We start from the raw sequence: 20275 nt of genomic DNA, 5'->3' as shown, positions 1-20275 counted from the left end.
AAGCCCTAGCTCATGTATGCCCCCATCTTGTAACAAGACACCCTTGGGATGCTGCCTATAGCTCTGGAGTTAAATCAGCAAGTTTCTACACTAAGCACTTGCCAAAAGTTGACACAACTAAATGACCTCTGGGAGGGGAAGAATTTCAGCTGGCTGCTTGCCCAAAATCCAACCCCAGGTTTCCATCTGAGGAAGGGTTAAAAAAAAAAAACAAAACCCAACCACTTGCGGGCAGTCCCATGGCACAGGAAAATGTTCCTTCAAAACCCCAAAGCTGTGACCAGCCCAGCCCACAGCAGCCTAGCTAAGGGATGGTGGCTGTGAGCCCGGACCTCCAAATCCCATGAGACCTCAAGCCTGGAAATCTCACAGGATCTGGCCTGTCCTTTTCGCGCGCTCATCATAAAACCCTTGCTGTGCTCAGAGCCCTGAAAGGTTAACTGAAGCCTGGCTCTTCAGAGAGGGAACATTCACCTCTGTCATTGGCAAGAGCTTCGTTCTCACCTAGGCAGCAAGGTGTTTACATGGCCTACAGCTCGAAAGTCTCTCTTTCGGTAGGTGCTGTGACAATGGAGCAGATGAACCACACTAAGTGTATTGGAAGATTTGGCACAGTCTGAAAAAGTTTAGGCTTTTGCATGGCCCTGTTCAGAGGGGACGTTTGACTCCACTGCAGCTCTGCCCAACGTGTATGTAGTAACTGTCCCGAGTACCAGCAGTGTTTCCACATGGGGCGAACAGACCCAGCCTCTCCATCCCCTCCCACACTAGCAGACCCACCAAAGCAGCATTTTATTGTAGTAATGACTTTATTTCCAAATTCACTTGTACAGCAACAATCAGTGTAAACCAGTTGTTAAAACACACACTACACTATGGACAGTCACAAACAGGAAGCTAAGCTAGGATGATCATACAGAGATTAAGCCCTCGTACCCCCTCCCCCAAAATTAAAAAGGGAATCACAGGATTGCAAATACGGGAATTTGAAGTGGCAAAAGGACAATTATGGTAAGCATTTTTTGGAGTTCAGAAATATGGTTCTCTAGTGCCAGTTTTAACCCTTTTCAGACCAAAGGAACAATAAGTACATCAATGTACCATCCCTTTGCAGTAAATCTCAGGCCCTGGCAGGTGACATCTATAAAATGACCATGTTCTATGGGCTGGGAGGTCAGGCTTGGCTCTTGGAGACTGGAGAGTTAAGGTGGGAACTGGGACTAGCTACTTTGCAGGAAGAGATGTGTCAGAACTGCACAGGAAGGCTGGGACCCAGCTGGAGGGTAAAGAGAGCTGACAGCAGAGTAGGGGGCTGGAAAGGGCAGGGAGAAGCTCCAGAGATAGCAATGACTGCTGGACTCTGACAGTAGCAAGTTGAAACATCGGGGAAGGGGGTTGAGTGCAGATTTCTGTAAGCTCCCCACAAATGATGTTCAGGCCAGGGTTCTAAGGGTTAATAAAACTAACCCCCCCCCCCCCATTTCTAAACTCCAGCTTTTTAAAGTAACTGGGTGCTGCCTGTGCCAGAAGTCATCAACTCCAAGCATCTCTGCCTAGGCCAGGGGCCTGCAGCAAGACATGACTTTGGCCACACTGGTCTAAGTGAAAGTTGGCTAAGCAGATTCACAGCATGGCAGGTACCCAGTCTTCAGTAGAAGCTGAAAAGGGTTAAAATGGTTCTCCCAGTTGCTCATTTACATAGGAAGCCTAGGATATTTCTGTCCTGTCATCCCACAAAGATAATCACAGACTTTACAGGTTCTTACAATCATAAGAGTCCAGTTAAGTGGAACTATTGACAGGGACCCTTGCCATCCTCAGCAAGCAGCCAGCTGGCATTAGGCAATAAAGCATCCCATGCTGCATGTCTCCTCTGAGTGAACATGGAGACTCCTGTGGAAATAAGTGCTGGCCACTAGGCTGACTTGGTTGCCCTCAACTCCCCAGCTAGCATCTCCCTTTCAAAGTTCAAAGCTAAGCCAATGCTACAGTCAACCTTTGCTTGGTTCCTGAAGGACTGATCAGAATGACCACCACACCTGGCTGTGCTGCACCCTAGAGACATCAGACCATTGCTCATGGGCTAGAAACTCCAGGCTCAAATTTGTGCCACCCACCAAACCAGCTGAACTGACTCTCAGCTTAAAAATCTACAACTCAACTTCAGCTCAGTTTGAAAGTAATTATAAGGAAACCAGTGTTGTGACCTCCTCTGCCCAGCAGCCAGCTGGAATGCAGTTTACCCACAGTGGTACCTGCCACTGAGCTGCCTTCAGATTAGCTCACCTCCGGGGGGTCAGACCATACACCAGAACCAAGACTCCTGCTGGCTCAGTTGTTTTGGTACAAGAGCAGCAGGCTGCTCTGTTCATACTGGGCCAAATCCTGCTGTTACCTCGGGCTGGCTTGATGCTGGTAGGGGGCAGTATGGCCCCTGTTTTAATTCAGTGCTTGGTAGAGGATATTTCCTAGATGCTAACTCAGGGCAGTCGCTGCTCCTCATACAGGAGGTAAGGTTGCAACAAGCACTGCTACTGGAATACGATCTAGGATGCAATAGCCCTGTTCCTCTAAAACAGCGCAGTAGCACAGACAAAAGGGGCAGTTGCTGGCACCTTGCAGTTCACCCTGGGCTAATTCACCTTGGCAAAGGGCTGTTTGATGCAGGTCTCCCCAGTAAAATAGCAGGCACATGAACAGGGCCTAGCTGTTTGAAGTCCTGCCACCGAGCATGGCAGTAGCCCTACACAGGCCCCTTGTTGGGTACACTAAGGCTCTGTCACTGGGGGAACTGGGCCAGTGCATCCCCACTTCCACTGGAGCAGCAGCCTCAGCCTGTTCTATTGCCCTAATACTGACTTTTTAATGACATCTCATCCTCAGAATTAGCTTCACCTAAACCACATGTAGCCCTGCCCTTGAGCCAGGCAATTGGGGAAGGAAAGGCAGCTTAGGAGCACATCTCAGACCAGAAGAGCTAAGCCTCTTTGGTGCAGCAGGTTGCTAGGAGGAACTGCATGCAGAGCAGGGGAAGGGCTGGCAAGCAGCAGCCAAGGCCCATGACCTCATGCTTGTTCTGAATAGGTTGCCCTAGCAACAAAAGCAGCAAGAGGAGGATATTTTCTTGTTTTAACCTTAATCTGCACTCAGGGTTGTGTAAACAAGTGGCTAAAACAAAGGGTTAGAATGGTGCAAACCCAAAGCATCTAATGTTTGACTTCAGGGCTCCACCAGCCCTGCCCAGCAGCGCTCAGCTCTTTTTATTGTGAAGGGCAGTTTTCGTCTGAAGGACAGAGCTTCTTGGCCAGGCACTGGAGAAGACAAGAGCGTGCAAAGGTGGCAGCAGGGCCAGTAGCAACTCCCCTACTCTTCCATAATTGACACCTGAAAGCCCCAAGAAGTCACCCTGGTATCAATGAGGCAGCTCTGGGCCCTGGTACTCTATTTAATCCCAAGCTAGAATTCAGGCAGCCCCATCCTGCCAGGCTGTGACTGTGACCCTCTGATGCACAGCCTCCAAGCCAGGTGCATGGACATGGTATCACAGACCCTCTCCCATGTTCAGCAATGAGTGTCTTATGCCCTGGCCTCTGACCTCCCGAAGAGCTGCACTCACACCGCTGGGCAGGAGTGGTCTGCTAAGCTAGCACAGACACCCAAGAAGCTGGGCCTGTCTTCTGCACAGGTTGTTCACAGTGTAGCCACAGGAGATGACTAACACACCACTTCCAGACATTAAAGCTGCTTCTGCCTTATGCCCCTGGGGAGCAGGGTGACCAGATGTCCCGATTTTATAGGGACAGTCCTGATTTTTGGGTCGCTTTTATATAAGCTATTACCCCCCACCCCCATCCTGATTTTTCACATTTGCTCTCTGGTCACCTTACTGGGGAGTCAGCCTTGTGACCACGGGCCCTGTGATCAAAGACCATTTGTCAATGGCACAGAAGTGAGCCTTGTTCCCAGCCTCAAGGCAGCCATTGCACAGGGTGGGAACTAGCAGCTGGAGTTGCAGAACAAGGAACAGAGCTGCCCTCTGGTTCTCCCACCAGCGGGCTGCTGGGTAACAGAGGAAATATCACTCCTGTGAAATCAAAGGCTTTACTGGTTTGAGCCCCGGGCTCCCCCACTTCTAATCCCAGCTCAATGACTCAGTGACACTTTAGGCAAATCGCTCCTCCCAGCCTGCCTCCCTTTCCCTATCTGCAAAGGGGGCAGTACAGGGGTGCCAGGGACTGCAAACGCTTCTATGATTCGAAAGTCCACTGACCTCTAGCCCGAGCAGCCTGCTGGAGATCACCGGGAGGCGTTCAGTGGGTGGAACAAGAGGGGATCCGCTCTGCCTCCTTTTTAAAGTTTAACGTCCATTAAAATGCTGCCGGGATCTATAGCACTCATGGGTTCAAATGTGATCCAGAGAACAGTCATCACCAGGCCTGCAGAACTCCTATCGCCGCTACCGAGCCCCTCAGGTGCCAACGCCAGCACTTGGCTTTGGGAAAGGTTTTCCTGACAGTGGCTATGGAATAACCTATAGGAAGCCAGGGCAGACTCACCCCGGGGCATCTACGGAAGACTGGAAAAAGCCTCAGAGGAAACGTTGTAGGGCCCAGTCCTGCACAGGACGAGGGCTGGGCTCAGTGACGACCTCCAATTATCTCGCAGGACAATTCCACCAGCTAAGCAGTGCAATCACCTTCCATGATGAACTTCCAGAGTCGTCTCTCTTGTTTGCAGGCTGAATTCCCAGAAAACATACACAGCTCACGGGACTAGAACCCTCCAGCTTCCGGAAACACATTTCCCATCCTGAGCTGCTACCAGGTCAGTGCTGACCCAGTTCAGTTCTACTGCACTTGTCTCTGGCTATATATAGCCAGATGTGCTCTCACCCTTTTCTGATTGAACAGACAACAGCGAGAGTCGCTTTGGCTGAATTCTAGCCCAGTACTGAGCACAGGGAGGCAGTTCAAAACCTACCTACTGAATTATACAACACACGCTTATAGAACAATCCCCACCCTGGTGATTTCCAAGCATATACAGACAAATCCCACTATACAACACGAGGGGATGCCAAAGAAAAAATCTTAGACTCATCTACTCAACAGCTCCAGCATGAAATGCACCACTCCGACAAAACCAGGCCAGCCGGGACACACTTCAAGAGCATTCCCTTTGCTAAATCAATTGATAGGCCCTAGTGTCATCATTACCACCGCATGGAGCCAGTTTTTGGAGCTTAAAGGATGCAGGGGCCACCTGGGAGTATATGGGAGGGTGGGAGGGATTTATGGGCAGGCAGTTGGGTTTAAGAAGAGGGAAGCCCAATTTCTACACATCTTACCTCCTGGACACAAAGATTTTCTTCCAAAATCGCTAGGTGAAATAGTGATACTATTTCCACCTGCCCGTGGCTCTGCCACCCTTTATCCATTGCTCTGACCAAAGAAACGTGCCTTCAGTCTAGGCATTGTTATGCTAACAAAATGGAGAACTCAAATCCCGCAGCTCTTAGCTGTCCCAGATGTGTCTAACTCAAGCGTCTCCCTTTTCGACTGGAAGACAGCACAGAACACAGAAGTCCTCTATTCATTCAGCTCACATCAGGGGAAGAGAACTTTCACTTTGCAATGGCTAAGGCACCATCTCAGAAACGGACACAGAAGTTGAGAAATCTGTGTGGCCAGCCTCAGAGAATTCAAGTCCACATCAACCAGTCAGACAGACACAGACAAGCATGGCCTTAGCCTCATACCATGGCAGGAACAGAAAGGCTACAGGTACTGAGGGAGGGAAACAAATTCCAGCCATCGCTCCATCTTCACACTATTTCTTAGGAATCCAGATGGGTCAGAATGGCCCCAGCACTCTGCTGTTTCTTACAACAGGTCACCCAACCCACTCATCCAGCGTTTACAGCATGTAGTTGCCTTGCAGAGGGACTGCGCCCCAGGGTTGCCTGCACTCCAGAACACACAGTGCACAGGACACACGCTGGCAGGCATGGGAGTGGGATAGGAGGAAGAGGCAGTGAACTGGATACATGCCCAAGGCCATCAAATTAAGTAGGGTAAGAGGCCTCAGCCCAGGAGAAGAGCAGTGGTGGGAGCAGGCCTTGCCCCTAGAAGCCCGGGTTGAAGGCTGAAATCCTTTTGTAAGAGGAACAGCCTGGGAGAAAAAAATCGCCAGCTGTTGTCATTAATACGAGTTAAAAGAAGGAGCCTTAAAACTGCATTAGTCAAACCAGAGAGCAGGCGAGATCCTTGCCTAGACAAAGGAACCAGCTCTGAGAACAGCGAGTTTGCCGTGGCTACTAGTACTCCCCCCTGCGGGACATGCCACTTGCTCCGAGTGTAGGGAAGCTGTGGGCTCCCAGGACTTGAAAGTCAGTTTTGCTGGGTATCAGGAATAACGCTGGTGCCTTTTAATTAGACAGACAGTTAGATCCTGGCTCCCAGCCTGTGACCTGGAATCCAAGTAGCTTCGGGGCCAATTTCCAGGGGAGAAAAGGGCTGTTGCTGTCACATCCCTCCCCAAGAAGTCCCTGGGGAAGGTAGGTGGCCTCCCATACTGTCTCTGGATTTCTACAGAGTATTAACTAGTCTGCGATTTTCATCAGACACACAAGCGGGCGAGGTAATAGCTTTTACTGGACCAACTTCTAGCGGTGGGAGAGAGACATTTTCCAGCTACATCGAGCTCTTCCTCGGGTCCAGGAAAGGTGCTCGCAGTTACTCAGCTGTGACACCAAGTACTTTCCCAGACCGGAGGGAAGAGCTCTGTGTGGCTCGAAAGCTTGTCTCTCTCATCAACCAAAGCTGGTCCAATAAACACTATTACCTCACCCATCCTATTGTGTCATATCCTGGGAATGACACCGGCTACAACACTGCATACATGAGATTTCCATGGTGAGTGCAGAGCCCCAGGCTCCCCAGCAGGGGGCGGTCTGCTCCCAGGAAATTGCTGGGACAATTCAACGTGTTTTAAGCAGGGGCTGGGTGCGTGGGTGCTGGAAACAACCAGGGATGTTGCTTGAGGTGGGGAGGTGCCGGTCTCACTGTATCTTTGGCGGGCTGGAAATTAGTCTGACTGAGATGGCACTAGGGGAACAGGCTTGTACCTTGCTTGACGTTAAATTTAAGCGGCACCAACCTCTCCAGAAACCAAACTCCCTTGAGGGGGTGGGGGTGATCACTGGAAGATGAGGGTTTGTATCTAATGCTGTTACTGATTTTGAAGTCCTGGAGCCAGAGCTGAATGGACAGTAAAAGTAGGTTAAATCGTTACCCATTTGGGGGGCAGAGGGAGGGAGGAGTAGTTGTAAAAGGAACAGAGGAAGAAGGCCAGATTGATTTTTCTTTCCTTCTCTTCTCTCCGCCCACCGCCAGGCGATCACAAGCCCTGCTTGGCCAGGGAAGCAGACACTTCGTCAGCTAGCGTGGCCAGCTGGGGGGAGTCCACCATGTTGATACTGCCGGTGGAGGAGACATTGCTAAGGCGACGGGGGGAGGCATCTCCGGAGATGGTGGGGGACTTGTAGACGATTTCGGCTCCGTGGTCAGTCTTGGCTTTGGCATTCTCGCGGAAGGTCAGCTTGTGAGACTCGATCTGCACAAAGAAAAGGCGCAGGGTGAGCCCCGACATTGGGGGGGGGGTCAGTCGAGCCACGTGAGAGGCTTTGGTGAATGGTGAGTTAATGCTCTGTCCCCACCAGCCATGCCTGGGGTGCGGCGAGGAGGAAGCGGGTGAATGGAGGACAAGCACAGCACCTTCTGTTCCATGTTCAGCCCTGTGACAGGGTGGGGGCTGAAGCCTGAAGGAACCATTTGCCAATAACGGCCCAATGCCCTCAGGCAGATGAACCGCTAGCGGTAAAGGGAGGTGCCTGCAGGAAAACCAGGGCAGAACCTGGGCTCAAGGAGCCTGCTCTGGCCTCACTTCAGTGGAGCAGTAACTTTCTCAGACCCCGACCTAGCAGGGCCAAAAGTGGAGTCCCCTTTGCCGAACACCGAGGAGGGGACCAAAGACAACTGATCAGCAGTACAGGGGCTAACGCTTTTGGCTTTTCATCACTGCAGGCCTGCTCTTATTCACTACGTTCAGGTGACAGCAAAGTGAGCTGGGGGGTGGGTGGGGTCAGCCTGACCCCAAGTACCTCTTTGGGAGGCTTTGTCTTGGGGCTAGCAGCAGAGGCTGCTGCAAATTACGGTGAACAGGCAAATCTCAAAGGGGGAGGAAGGACCAGAACCTGCCCCCACCCGGTGTCCAATTACATGACTGTCACCATCTCACACACACGATCCAGCTGAGTACGCCGATACTGAGCATTTACAGACAGGCACCGGCGCCGCGCCCCTGGCTAGCGTTCGCCAAACCCCCCTCTACGGTGGAAGCTGATGAGTGACTACTTACTGGCATCGCCATCAGGCTGCAAGTCTGGGAGCGGGCTCTCCTCGGGGATGGCGGGCTCAGTGAGCAATGCCTGAGGCCCTGCGCTTTGGGACACACCATTTTGTGCACCACGCTCAGCGTCTTTGCCCTTCTCTCTCTACAGGTGGAGAAATCAGTGGGGCGCAAAAGGGCGTCAGCAACAAAATGAACTGAATTAAAACCGACAGCAAAGAAATGAGAGGGGAGGAATAGGTCTGCAAAACGCATCAAAGGAGAGAGGGGAAATTCGCTGAGCCCATAGAGAGAGAAAAAGAACGACAGGGCCAGGAGGTTTGGAGCTAGGCGAGAAAAAGAAAATCCCATTTGCTATGAGAAAGGAGATGCCCAGAGATACGATCCAAAGCAGATTCACAGGGAGAAGTGCAATCGAAGCCACAGCTGTAGCAGCAGCACTGAGGCCTGGTCCGCGCTGCAAAGCTTTACTGCACCTGAACGCAGCTGTCAAGAATCAGCGTCCCGAACCATCCTGTGGTCCTAAAACATCCTGCAGTCGCTAAGGGGATGTCTACTCTGCAACCAGAGACGTGACTGCTCACATACCAGGGTACCTTGATTACTAGCTAGCTCAGCTAAAGAGAACACTGAAGATGTGACACATGGATCCACAAGGTGAGGACAAACCCAGGAGTCCAGCTAGCATTTGGGTATTCCTACCCGTGTACACATGCAGCGTAGACACACTCGCACTCACCAAGCAAATGTAGACTATTTGGGGGAGTATTTAGGCTGTCTGGATGTCTCACCCCGTAACTTTGGAGAGTCACTCCTGTGGGGAGGACCTCTGGGACGGAAGCAGCTTCATTTTCCAAATATCCATTTTCCCACCTCTCATGGCCAAGTACTAATTAGAACACAGTTGATGTTCCCATCCTCTCCTAGCCTAACAGCCACTAAGGCGAGAAACCATCACACGGAGCAGTGGGCACCCAAACTGCTCCAGCCAAGGCCCATCCTGGCAGTTGGCCAGGGCCATGCCTAATTTCTCTAAAATGGAACCAACTGCAGCTGTCCCTTGAACAGAGATACAGCCTAAAGAGACTACAGGTGCCACTCGATCCTGGTCCAAGCAGCTCCTCCCTGGATTAAGAGGGCACATTGCATATTGGGATTTGGCAGCTAGCAGCTCTGGATTAAAGGGTGAGAACGGCCACCGGACACGAGAGGGACTCTGTAGGCTACACCGGGCCTGTACAGTGCACGTTACCCTCTTTGGTCTTTTGCAGATCTAACTCTGCAAACAAACAAACAAACTTCCTCCAGCATTGAGTCTCCAAGCTCGGCTCAACTCACTCAGGCTTGTGCTGCGGGGCTAAAAGTAGCAGTGTCGACATTCCCGCTCGGGCTGGAGCCCGGGCTCTGGAACCCAGCAAGGGGGAAGGGTCTCAGAGCCTGGACTCCAGCCCGAGCGGGAATGTCTCCATTGTAATATGGAACCCTGCAGTGTGAGCCCAAGTCAGCTGACCCGAGCTCGGAGACTCGCTGCCGAGGTTTGTTTTTTGCACTGTAGATGTAGCCGGAGTTATATTTATGTACCCAGAAGGTGTGATTTCAGTATCGTGATCACATGACTGAATGAGGCCTGTGGCTAAATTACAATACTGCGATACACAACCACATGGGATCAGAGAAGCCATGTTGTTGTGTTGTCAACTGCCCCAAATGGCAAAAGCTTCTAACTATGGCTCAGTGACTGTACAAGGAGATAAAAAGAAATGAAAAGATGCTTAAGCTGAACAAGGAAGAGAGTGGTACAGTACAGCTCGATGTGTAATGGCAGTGAGAGAAGGGGAAGGAAGCCAAGTAATTCCTCAGTCAGAGAAGCTAGTGCATTTGCTGGAAGAGGCTGACAGCTAGAAAGTTTTTCAAGACATTTACAAAATGCATCCAAAAACCAAGTGCTGGAACACAGAGCTGAACAGAACCTTTCCATCTCGTCAAGTTTTTGATAAAAAGATTGAACAATCAGCAAGACAACAATAACCTTCCCCCAGTTCACTCCTACTGCAGAGAAATCGAACACTTTGTCCCACTGTCCCCAAATTTGACTAATGAATCCACAAAACATCACCCCCATCCCAGCATCCTTGCATGGTTCCTGCCCAATTCATCCACCCAGTTGTGCTGTATTCAGTGTCTCATTTCAGATGCTGGTGCCCTTCACTTTGCTGTGAGAACATTTCAAGCACTATCATCCAAGTCTTCAGCCATAGGCTGTGTTTAAAAACAGGACTTTAATTTTTACCTAATAAACAAAGACTGAATTATGAAGTATCTTCAATGTATATTTGTTTTAATGAACAATTTACTGCAGGTCTTAAAGAAAAAAAAAAGGTATCTGTGTATACACAGATCCGGATCCTTTAAAAATGCCATTTGTTGTTACTGGCTATTCATGAGGTCTGATCATTATTCAACTGACTAAATCTCACTGTTTGATATGCAGCCACATGGGAGTGTGCACACACCAATGCACCACCCTTCGTGGGGAACCGGTAATGGCACAGCAGGGCATTCAGCACTAAGAAAATCAGCACAGACAGTCCAAGCAAGTTCTTAATTCATGTCTAAACAATGAAAATGAAAAAATAAATATATAAATAAATAAAATTATAAATAAAAATTATGTATTTGCAGTAGTCACACAATGTGCTAACAGCAAAAATATTTTTTTCTCCTGAACACGTTTTACAGAGTTTGTGGGTAGCGTCACACCCCGATTCGGCAGAGCACTATGTCAGTGCTTAGCTTTAGGCAGGAGTAGTCTCAATACCTTTGACAGAACTAGTGTGTGCTTAAAGATAACACTGCACATAAACCCTTGACTAGGCAAAGTGCTTAACTGTTCAAATCACATCAATATCCTTCAAGCGAAGGACTACGCCTGCCCCTCGCCCCACACACACACACACACACACACCAGACTTTCGGATGTCAAATACTGCGGCAGCCCTATAGCCCAGCTGTTCAGCCCATGCTGGGAGACTGAAGTTTGAGGCCAGAAGAGAATATCTTCTCTCTGAAATGTCAACAAACTTGCTCATTTCTAATTAAAATCAAGTCTTTAATAGACTGCTTCCCTGAAATGCCAGCTTCCCAGTCCAACAGTCTGCTTCATACTTCGCAGCTGAGGCTGAAAAAAACAGGTAAGATGCAAATCCAACTATAAGCTGTAACATCTTACAACAGGAAAGCTCGGGGCGTATGCCCATTCAGTTACACTGACATTTAGGGAACAACAGAAAAACTAGGAAAGCAAATAAAAAGAAATCACTTGATCATATTGTTTTGTTCTGACAAACCCCCATCAGGGATGGTCTAGATAATACTTAGTCCTACCGTGAGTGCAGTGGACTGGACTAGATGGTCCCTTCCAGTCCTATGATTTTATATCCATGTAATATATAATAAAATGTTTTGTTCATATTAAAATGCCTATTGGCTAAAGAATGGTGAATACAAACGCAACCCACTCCACCCCACCCTGGTAGTAAAAGGCCCCAAGAGCTCAAACGGCCCCAAATACTTAGATCTGTGCGTATAATGTGTCGCTCTTTATCACAGACACTAATAGGATGGGTAAGCGTGGGACTTTTAAAAACATGCAGGAGAATAACGTCTGAGAGGAAGTTTCAACCACGCATGCTGGGCCGAGTTGGACTATAGCCTGCAAGTTACCACTCACACTTGCATTAAAGCCACACACCTCTCATGGTTTTCTCCAAAAGGAAGGGATTGGCCAACTGTCAGTTTCTGCTACGCTATGAACATCTCGCTACGGCAAAATGAATGTCCTGGTATTTATCTGCACAGCACTAGAGTGATCATTCGTGTCCCACTTTCCCCTGCAGGGCTGCATTTCTCTGAGCTTGGCAGGCAGCTCTGCTGACATGCGCTGTTGCCATGCTGACAGGTCACCGGCATGAAACCGAACCCGTTACTAAGAGGCAGAAATGAGTCAGACGAATGGACGGATCAGGCCCCGATACAGAGCAGCATTTAAGCACATACTTCAACCCGCTGAAGTCCAGCTGACTTTAAAGTTAAGCCCGTGCTTGTATCGGAGTCCGAAACTTCCAGTGGGTGACAATTTACACCTTTTGAAAAGCAACCTCCAAGCGGAAGCAGGAGCACAGCTTCACTCAGATGTGACCGATTTCAGCTGCCACGCAACCCTCTCTCCCCAAAATGCTGTAGTGGCTTCAAGAACGGGGAAGGCTGGATAATCATGAGGAGCTGCGGCAGAGAACACACCCAGCATTCAGAGAAGAGGAAGCTTGTATGAAACAGGAATTGGATAAACTCGGTTGCAGCTGCTGTGTCCAGACCCTGATCTGTGTTTGCCCCCATACTCACTCCGACATGTACACAGAGCGCCTGCCCACCTGAGAGAGGACAGCAGGAGCGCTCGGCACCGTGCAGCTTTTTACCTTTTTATTCCCTCCTCCAGGGACATGGGTGATGTTATCTAATGACCCAATTTTCGACTGCACCTTCTCTTTGAAGTCCAGTTTCTCCGATTTCACCTCCACCTGGCCACCACCTGGAAGAGAGAGCAGAGTGGGGCTAGAGAACGAAACCCAGGTTTCCAGAGTCACGCATCTATTGTGCACTCTGCCTGTTTAACAGCGGTCACATCTGGGCACCGAGATGTGCTGATGGATGGGGGGTGTGCAGAATAATGATGGTTAAATGGTACCCACACTGGCCATTCTAAGTCTCTCTTCCTCAGCTAGGGTGACCAGAAGTCCTGATTTTACAGGGACAGTCCATACATTAGCCGCATCCCATATTGATTTTTCACACTTGCTATCTGGTCCCTGTATCATCAGCCCAGCCCCACCTCTCTGCTCTTTATCTTGGCATGTCTAAAATTTAGGTTACAAGCTCTTCAGAGAAAACCCTGGAAAGCTCAGGCACTACGAAGTCGGACAATACCTGGTTTATGATGAATGTTGCCCAAGGAACCACATTTGGATGTCACATGGCTCAGGTCTACAGGCTTGTAAACAATTTGCACCTGTTCGTATCAAAAACAAAAAGGGAAAGGACACCCCATTTTTAGCATCACCGAGGATAAAAAAAAAAAAGCACAGAATACACTGGGACCTGATTCAGATTTGAGATAAAGTGCAGGTAAATCCCCATAAGATGAATACACTCCCAGTTACAGAAGAACTTGCCACCAGAAACCGTGAAATCATTAAAGCACATGTGTAGCGGCCTCTCTAAAATCAACGTGTTCAGCATGCACAAGGTTATCATCCGTTCTCCACAGGAGGGGGAAAGCAAAGGCAGTTTAAAGTGCTTAAGTGAGAGGAAAAAAGTGGAATGTTGTTTAATTAAGTTTCATATTCAGATCATCCAAAAAAAGACATATTAGAGAGAAATTTACAACAAACAAATACCTTTTCTGAAGTAAAACTCAAAGTTTATGTCCACAAAAACTGAAAGAACAGAAATGATCAATGTGCACAGAATAAGTGACTGAAATGTGTTTCTGAAAAAATGATGTAATGGAATTAAAGTTTTTCTTTAAAAAGCACAAGTTACAAAGTGATAGTTTTTAATACACAAAACCACATCATACAACATTACTTACAATGCATTTACAAATTTTGAGCCTGTGTGAATGTGTACATCTCATCATCTCATTTAAATGGTGCCATTTAAACCAACAAGTTCAAAGATTTCTCATCACATGACACTGAGCACCTAGAATTTTTTTTTTTTTTTTTTTGGACATGCCTTTGGAAACATTTAAACTGGTTAAACTAGACAGTAGTTCTGCAATACACACAACAGGGGCAGTTAAAGTAAATCTGGGTTTGTAGCTGTAAGAAAGATCACACTGAACAATCTGATGACAGATCATATTCTAGAAAGGCCTGGGATACATACAAACACCCACCCACCCAGCAATGACAACATGAGCAGAAAACAGAAGGGAAAAACCATCCCCATATCCCTGAGAGTTACTTTAAAAGACAAATATCTGATAGTTATACCAGTGATGATAAACCTTCCTTTATTTTAATGTGGTTCTTGCACATAGATACCAGAGCACACATTGTGCACGCAAGGGAGAGTGAAACTGGAGAAAGAGAACCTTAGGGTTTGGCATCACAGAGGAGAGAGCTGGTAATGGTGACAGACATGGGGAAATTGCTCTTGCAATTCACGCAAGAGGCAAGAAAAGGATGACTCAGAGAACCCGAGCCACTGCTGCTCTCTGTACCCACGGCTCCCTCACACATCCCAGGAAGTCTTCAACACCTTTCATTTAAATTAGTCACCAATAAAAGAATACAAGCTCGAACCAAACATATTTGAGCTCTGGGCCTACAGAGCCTTCCATCTTCAAAGCAGTTTACAAATAATAAATAGAAATTCTCTGCCCTTCTCTCCAACCCTTTTACAGACATTAACTAACCAACCCTCATGATCCCGCTGGAGGCAGAGAAAAGTCAACCCTATTTCAGAGAGGAGGATACAGAGGCACAAAGCAAGCTGCCGGAGGGGATCCATGCCAGAGCCCAGATCAGATCTCAGAGATACCTGGCTCCCCCAGCAATGCTCAGACCACCCCTCACCTAATGCATCTCTCTGGTGGAGCAGAAAAAGGAGGTCTCACTGGATTATCAGATGACACCGCAGAGTGTCTGTGCCCAACGGTTACAAAAAAAAAAAAAAAAAGATGAATGTTGCTATAGCAACAGCTCATTTCCCATTAACTAGCTGAGTTCTTACTGGCAAGAAACATGAATTCAATTGCCCACACTAGAGTGAATCAGTGGCAAGAGCAGAGACTGCTGGCCTCTCACAAAGTACACACAGCGGCACCATGTAAACTGGGGAAAAATCAGACAGTGTGGGGCCCTATGCGGAGAAAGCACAACCCCTACCACCACCCCCGAGGCCAGGTCCTTCTGCCAGCCTAGCCCCTAAGGGGAGGAAAGGCAGCCATAGAAAGGAGAAAACAAAAGGAAGTCAATTGCTTTGAAAAGGTCTGAGAGCTGCTGATAAGCAGAAGTAGGGTCCTACCAAATGCACAGCCATGAAAAAAGCAACACGGACCATGAAATCTGGTCTCCCCCCGTGAAATCTAGTTATTTGTGTGCTTTTAACCCTGTACTATACAGATTTCACTGGAGAGACCAGCGTTTCTCAAATTGGGGGTCCTGACCCAAAGGGAGTTGCAGGGAGGTTATTTCGGGGGGGGTCATGGTATTACCACCCTTATTTCTGTGCTGCCTTTCGAGCTGGATGGCTGGAGAGAAGCAGCTGTTGGCTGGGCGCACAGCTCTGAAGGCAGTGTGGCAGCCAGCAGCAGCGTAGAAATAAGTGTGGCAATACCCTACCACGCCACCCTTACTTCTGCGCTGCTGCCACTTTCAGACCTGGGCAGCCGGAGAGTGGCGGCTGCGGACCGAGGACCCAGGTCTGCAGGCAGCAGCGCAGAAGTAAAGGTGGCAAGACCATGCTGTGCCATCCTTCCTTCTGCGCTGCTGCTGGCCACGGCTCTGACCTGGGCTCCCGGCCAGCAGCCACCGCTCTCCAGCTGCCCAGCTCTGAAGGTAGAGCCCCTGCCAGCAGCAGCAGAGCCGTAAGGGTAGCCCTCCCCCCACAATAATCTTGTGACCTCCCTACAACTCCCTTTTGGGTCAGGACCCCTATGGTTACAACACCATGACATTTCAGATTTGAACAGCCAAAATCATGGAATTTATGATTTTTTTAAATCCCACGATCTTGAAATTGACCTAGATGGACCGTGAATTTGGTAAGTCCCTAAGCATAAGACAGTTCCCATATGCTGGTCACAGAGAGCACAGTGGCCACTCATCTCTGTGACAGTCTTTCCCTTGGCTCTGTCATATTCTCTCCTGGCTTTATTATCCGTGAGCCAAATTGTGCCCTCAGAGATATGGTGCAAGTCCATTAAGTTACTCCAGATTTTCAGCAGTGCAATCGGGAGCTCAACATGCAGTTTTTGTTCCTTTTCCCTGGACCGTACGAGTAGAGGTAAAACGTTTGGGCTGGGCGTGTATTTGCAAACTGTATGTAACTCTGAGTGGGCCCCTACCAAGCTACCAGTGTCACTATAAGGGTGCCTCCATTTAAGCTAACAGCTTAAATCGGAACATCCCCCTGTCCATATCAGCAAGTCCAGCAAAACTCTGATCAGTCCTCTCAGGCCATTGCCTAAAGCATGCCGGAGACACTGTCATTAACAAGTAGATGCATGATCTTTAAAAGGACCCTGCCACCCATGTACCATCCACTGCCTGAGTTTAAACGTAGCTCTCGTGCAGTGACTGGGTCTTTCACGTGTTTTATATGGTGTTGCAATTGGAGATGGCACTTTGCAGAACTAGGGGACCTCAGTTTGCCTGCACTTCCTAAGCTACCGTCCATAGCAGCGACTGGCACACAGAGAGCGTTAATATCCACCTAATCTTCTGTCTGGTACAATCACTCCATTCTGCTGACAACAAGGCACTTATACTTCCAGGTAGCTAGAAACCTCTGGGTTAACAGGATATTTTCTTATGGAACACTGTGTCTTCTTGAAGGATTTTCAGTTAAAATCAGTTCACATGATGCACGTACAGGACTCGATCGAGTTTATCTAACGAGGTCTTCCATGTTAATGGGTTAATTTATTGCACATCACCAATAGCTATCCGAACGCGTGGTCGCTGAAGATAGCATTGGAGGTTTAGTGTACACAATCATGCCACTATTAGTAAGGTTTGTTATAGTGCATGAAAGTGTGAAAGTACTCACACTGCCTCCTCCTGGACTGTGTTTGATATTATCCTTTGAGCCACACTTGGATTGAACGTTGCTAAGATCCAGCTTCTTATTCATTATCTGCACCTTGACAGCCAGAAAAAAGCATGAGTAACACCACCACCATTCAGAGATCAACTCTGTATTAAACCACCCAAACATTGTTTGGGTGAAACAACCCAGAGCACCACCCAGTAGATAGAGCAATGCCAATGGGCTGGTTCGATCCTGCTTTGTCTGCTCAAGTTACTGATTCTACAGCGGCCTGGTTAGAGCCGAGATAAAAATTGCTTGTCTCCAGCATAGGTAGCCCCAGTTTACAAGCTAGAAAAACATGCAAAAAACCCAGCTGTCCAAGTTTCCTTCAGCACATTCAGAGGGAAAAATGCCAAGTAATAAGTGGGTCGGAAAGTGCTCTCGAATTCCAAATGATGAAAATGAAAACTCTGCTGGGCTCTGCATAAATTCCCCAACTCTAATCTGGTGGGGTTAGAGAAGAAATGAGCCTGAAGCCACCCCCCAGCCGCCCCGATCCAAACACCGTCAGACTGGAGAAGCTGCAGAAGAGCGGACTCGCTTTCACTCAGAGCTGAGTGACTGAGAACGGAAGGGACAGAAACAGCCAGCTAAGAAGAGCACAAACCAGAAATATGCTCAAACTCCACACACGGGTTCAGAGGGATTCAAACATCTCAGACAGAAAGCTACAAAGGAATGGAGACCAACATCTTTGTACTTTATAAGGTCTTAAATTCTAGATAAAATGGGCAGCCCAGCTCCATTACAAACGAGGCTAAAGGATTTGCCTCTTTGTATAGCTGTAGATATGAAATACAGAGTCACTGTTTCTAAATGCACATGTACACAAGCTAGAAATCTGGTGACTTACATACTGTTATGCTCAGAGTGCCTGGCCTGTCACTAACTGAGACCGATCTACAGACAGATTTAGTGCCAGTATAACCATTTTAATTCGGGATGTGTTTTTACACCTATGGTTATACCAGTGTAGCCCCCAGTGTGGACACAGTTATATTGGGACAAAGGCACCTTATACCACCACAGTTTCCCCCCTCCCCATAAGGTGGTCAAACTAGATGATCAAATGCTATTTACTGGCTTTGAAATCTATGAATCTATAAGCACCTTTATACCAGTATAACTGCATTCAGAGGAGGAGTTGTTCTGTTTTAACCATGTCCGACTCTGCGTGCAGACAAGCCCTCAGTTTACTTTATGAGAAAGTTACTGTTTAGTAAGAGCAGAAGAAATCCTCACTTCACTAACTCCATTGCCTGGTGGGCTGCGTTCTCTGTTCCTCGGTCATTCGGCAGATGCACATTTCAGCAAAGCTTCTGGCTGCTGTAGCCGGTTATTGCTGCTACCATGAAGGCTGCGTCCCAGAGCTCCTTTCTACATTTCATTTTTAAAGGGCTGATGATGGAGATGTAGAAACTGGGGGCTGATGAAACTTTTTTTAGTCTTAGCATGATTAGTCATTCTGCAAATCTGGAAACAAATCAGTTTGGATGGGTTTTTAAAACAACAGCATGTCATTAAGTGACTCTGCAGCAGTGCACTTGCACAGACAGTCCAACGAACACATAATACGTCTGACACAAGCAATTCAGTTAGATGTTGCTGTCTCTCCCTTGATGTTTGTTTTTCCTTAACTACCTGCTGTCTGCCTTTCCTCCAAGTGCACTGGGCTGACATTATCCATTAACAGGGAAATACCTGGAACACTTAGCAGTCAATAAACACCTTCTCCACTTCCCATGCCCAGTCCTGGGCAACATCCACTAGATTACGCTGCCTTGCAAAAGCTCAAACTTCTTCCATTTGTTCCGGACACTGTGGCTACATTTATCCTACTAAGGGGATCATAAGACCCAAGCATACTTAACAGCAGTAAGATCCCCAGAGGACCACCACCCATTTCCCCCTCACATAGCGGAAACCATCTTGAAGTTCAGCTGTTCTTATTCTTATTGTAAAAAAGGGAAACAGAAGGTCACTCATTAGGATGATGGTGGAGGGTTAAATAACTGACTTCAAAGCGGAAATGGCTTATTACAACAAGCACAGACTTTAATCAATTTCAATAAACTGACTTTTCACTTTTGAACCCACTGGACTATTGCAATTTTGAAGTCCCCCAGTTCCAGTTTACTGCGTGTCCGAAGGCAGGCGGTTGGAATGCGGCTGTTCACGCCAGAAGCCAGAGGGAAAGGTTTGTACTGTTGGAAGAAAGGGGAAACGTCTCTAGAGTGGCACATCAGCTCTGCTCTGAGTACTCTGCAGGAATGGTTGGTATCAACGGTATCGTCAAGGAGGACTGCAATTTTAGATGGCATCACAAACCAGCACTGACTCCAAAAGCCACTTAATACATTGTAATAAAAATGCAGAATGTGACTATTTAATTAATAATTGCCAGTGACGGCAAAAAATGCTCCTTTTAAAAAATGTTACCTAAAATACTACAAAAAGCCACTCGGGTGACATACCAATGTTGTATCTAAATGCCGATGTCACACATTTACCCAGTCACTCAGCAAATCTCCTGTATAATCACACAAATGGCTCCCAACCAGCCGCTGAGGAGAGTACCCGAGGTACATAGTGCTCCATCCTTCAGAGAAATGCAAGCTCTTGTAATTGGACCTACTGTCTGTTAGACACCTATCTCATAGAACTGGAAGAGACCTTGAAAGGTCATTGAGTCCAGCCCCTTGCCTTCACTAGCAGGACCAAGTACTGATTTTGTCCCAGATCCCAAAACGGCCCGCTCAAGGATTGAACTCACAACCTTGGGTTTAGCAAGCCAATGCTCAAACACCTGAGCTATCCCTCCCCCCCATGCAGCAAGTCTGGTTTTGGCCAGCAGTGCCCTCCAGTGTGCATTCACCCCTCGGAAGTGGGGAGAAGGGATTCTTCACTGCCCTATGTTGATGAGATGTACAGTGGTATCTAGTCCCTCAATTGTCTGCCTAGGACGGATCCGGCCCCCGATCCAACAGGC

General features: G+C 48.1%; 1 protein-coding gene across 22 annotated transcripts in view; it reads right to left on the bottom strand.

The window, feature by feature from the left end:
* Nucleotides 1-790: 790 nt before the first annotated feature.
* Nucleotides 791-20275, bottom strand: part of MAPT (microtubule associated protein tau) — a 117328-nt gene continuing 97843 nt past the window's right edge. For 18 of the 22 annotated variants that reach the window (XM_030541063.1, XM_030541051.1, XM_030541052.1 and 15 more), the window contains 4 exons: nucleotides 17245-17337; nucleotides 13393-13474; nucleotides 12885-12997; nucleotides 791-7614 (listed from right to left, as the gene is read on the bottom strand). In XM_030541063.1, the coding sequence (XP_030396923.1) occupies nucleotides 7399-7614; nucleotides 12885-12997; nucleotides 13393-13474; nucleotides 17245-17337 (504 nt within the window). In that variant the 3' untranslated portion in view covers nucleotides 791-7398. The other 4 variants (XM_030541062.1, XM_030541042.1, XM_030541041.1 and 1 more) reach the window with 3 other exon arrangements.

The sequence above is a fragment of the Gopherus evgoodei genome, chromosome 23 (genome assembly GCF_007399415.2).
Source record: "Gopherus evgoodei ecotype Sinaloan lineage chromosome 23, rGopEvg1_v1.p, whole genome shotgun sequence".
NCBI classification, from domain to species: Eukaryota; Metazoa; Chordata; order Testudines; family Testudinidae; genus Gopherus; species Gopherus evgoodei.
The sequence above is the reverse complement of the archived record's forward strand: the minus strand, read 5'-3'. Positions and strand labels throughout refer to the sequence as shown.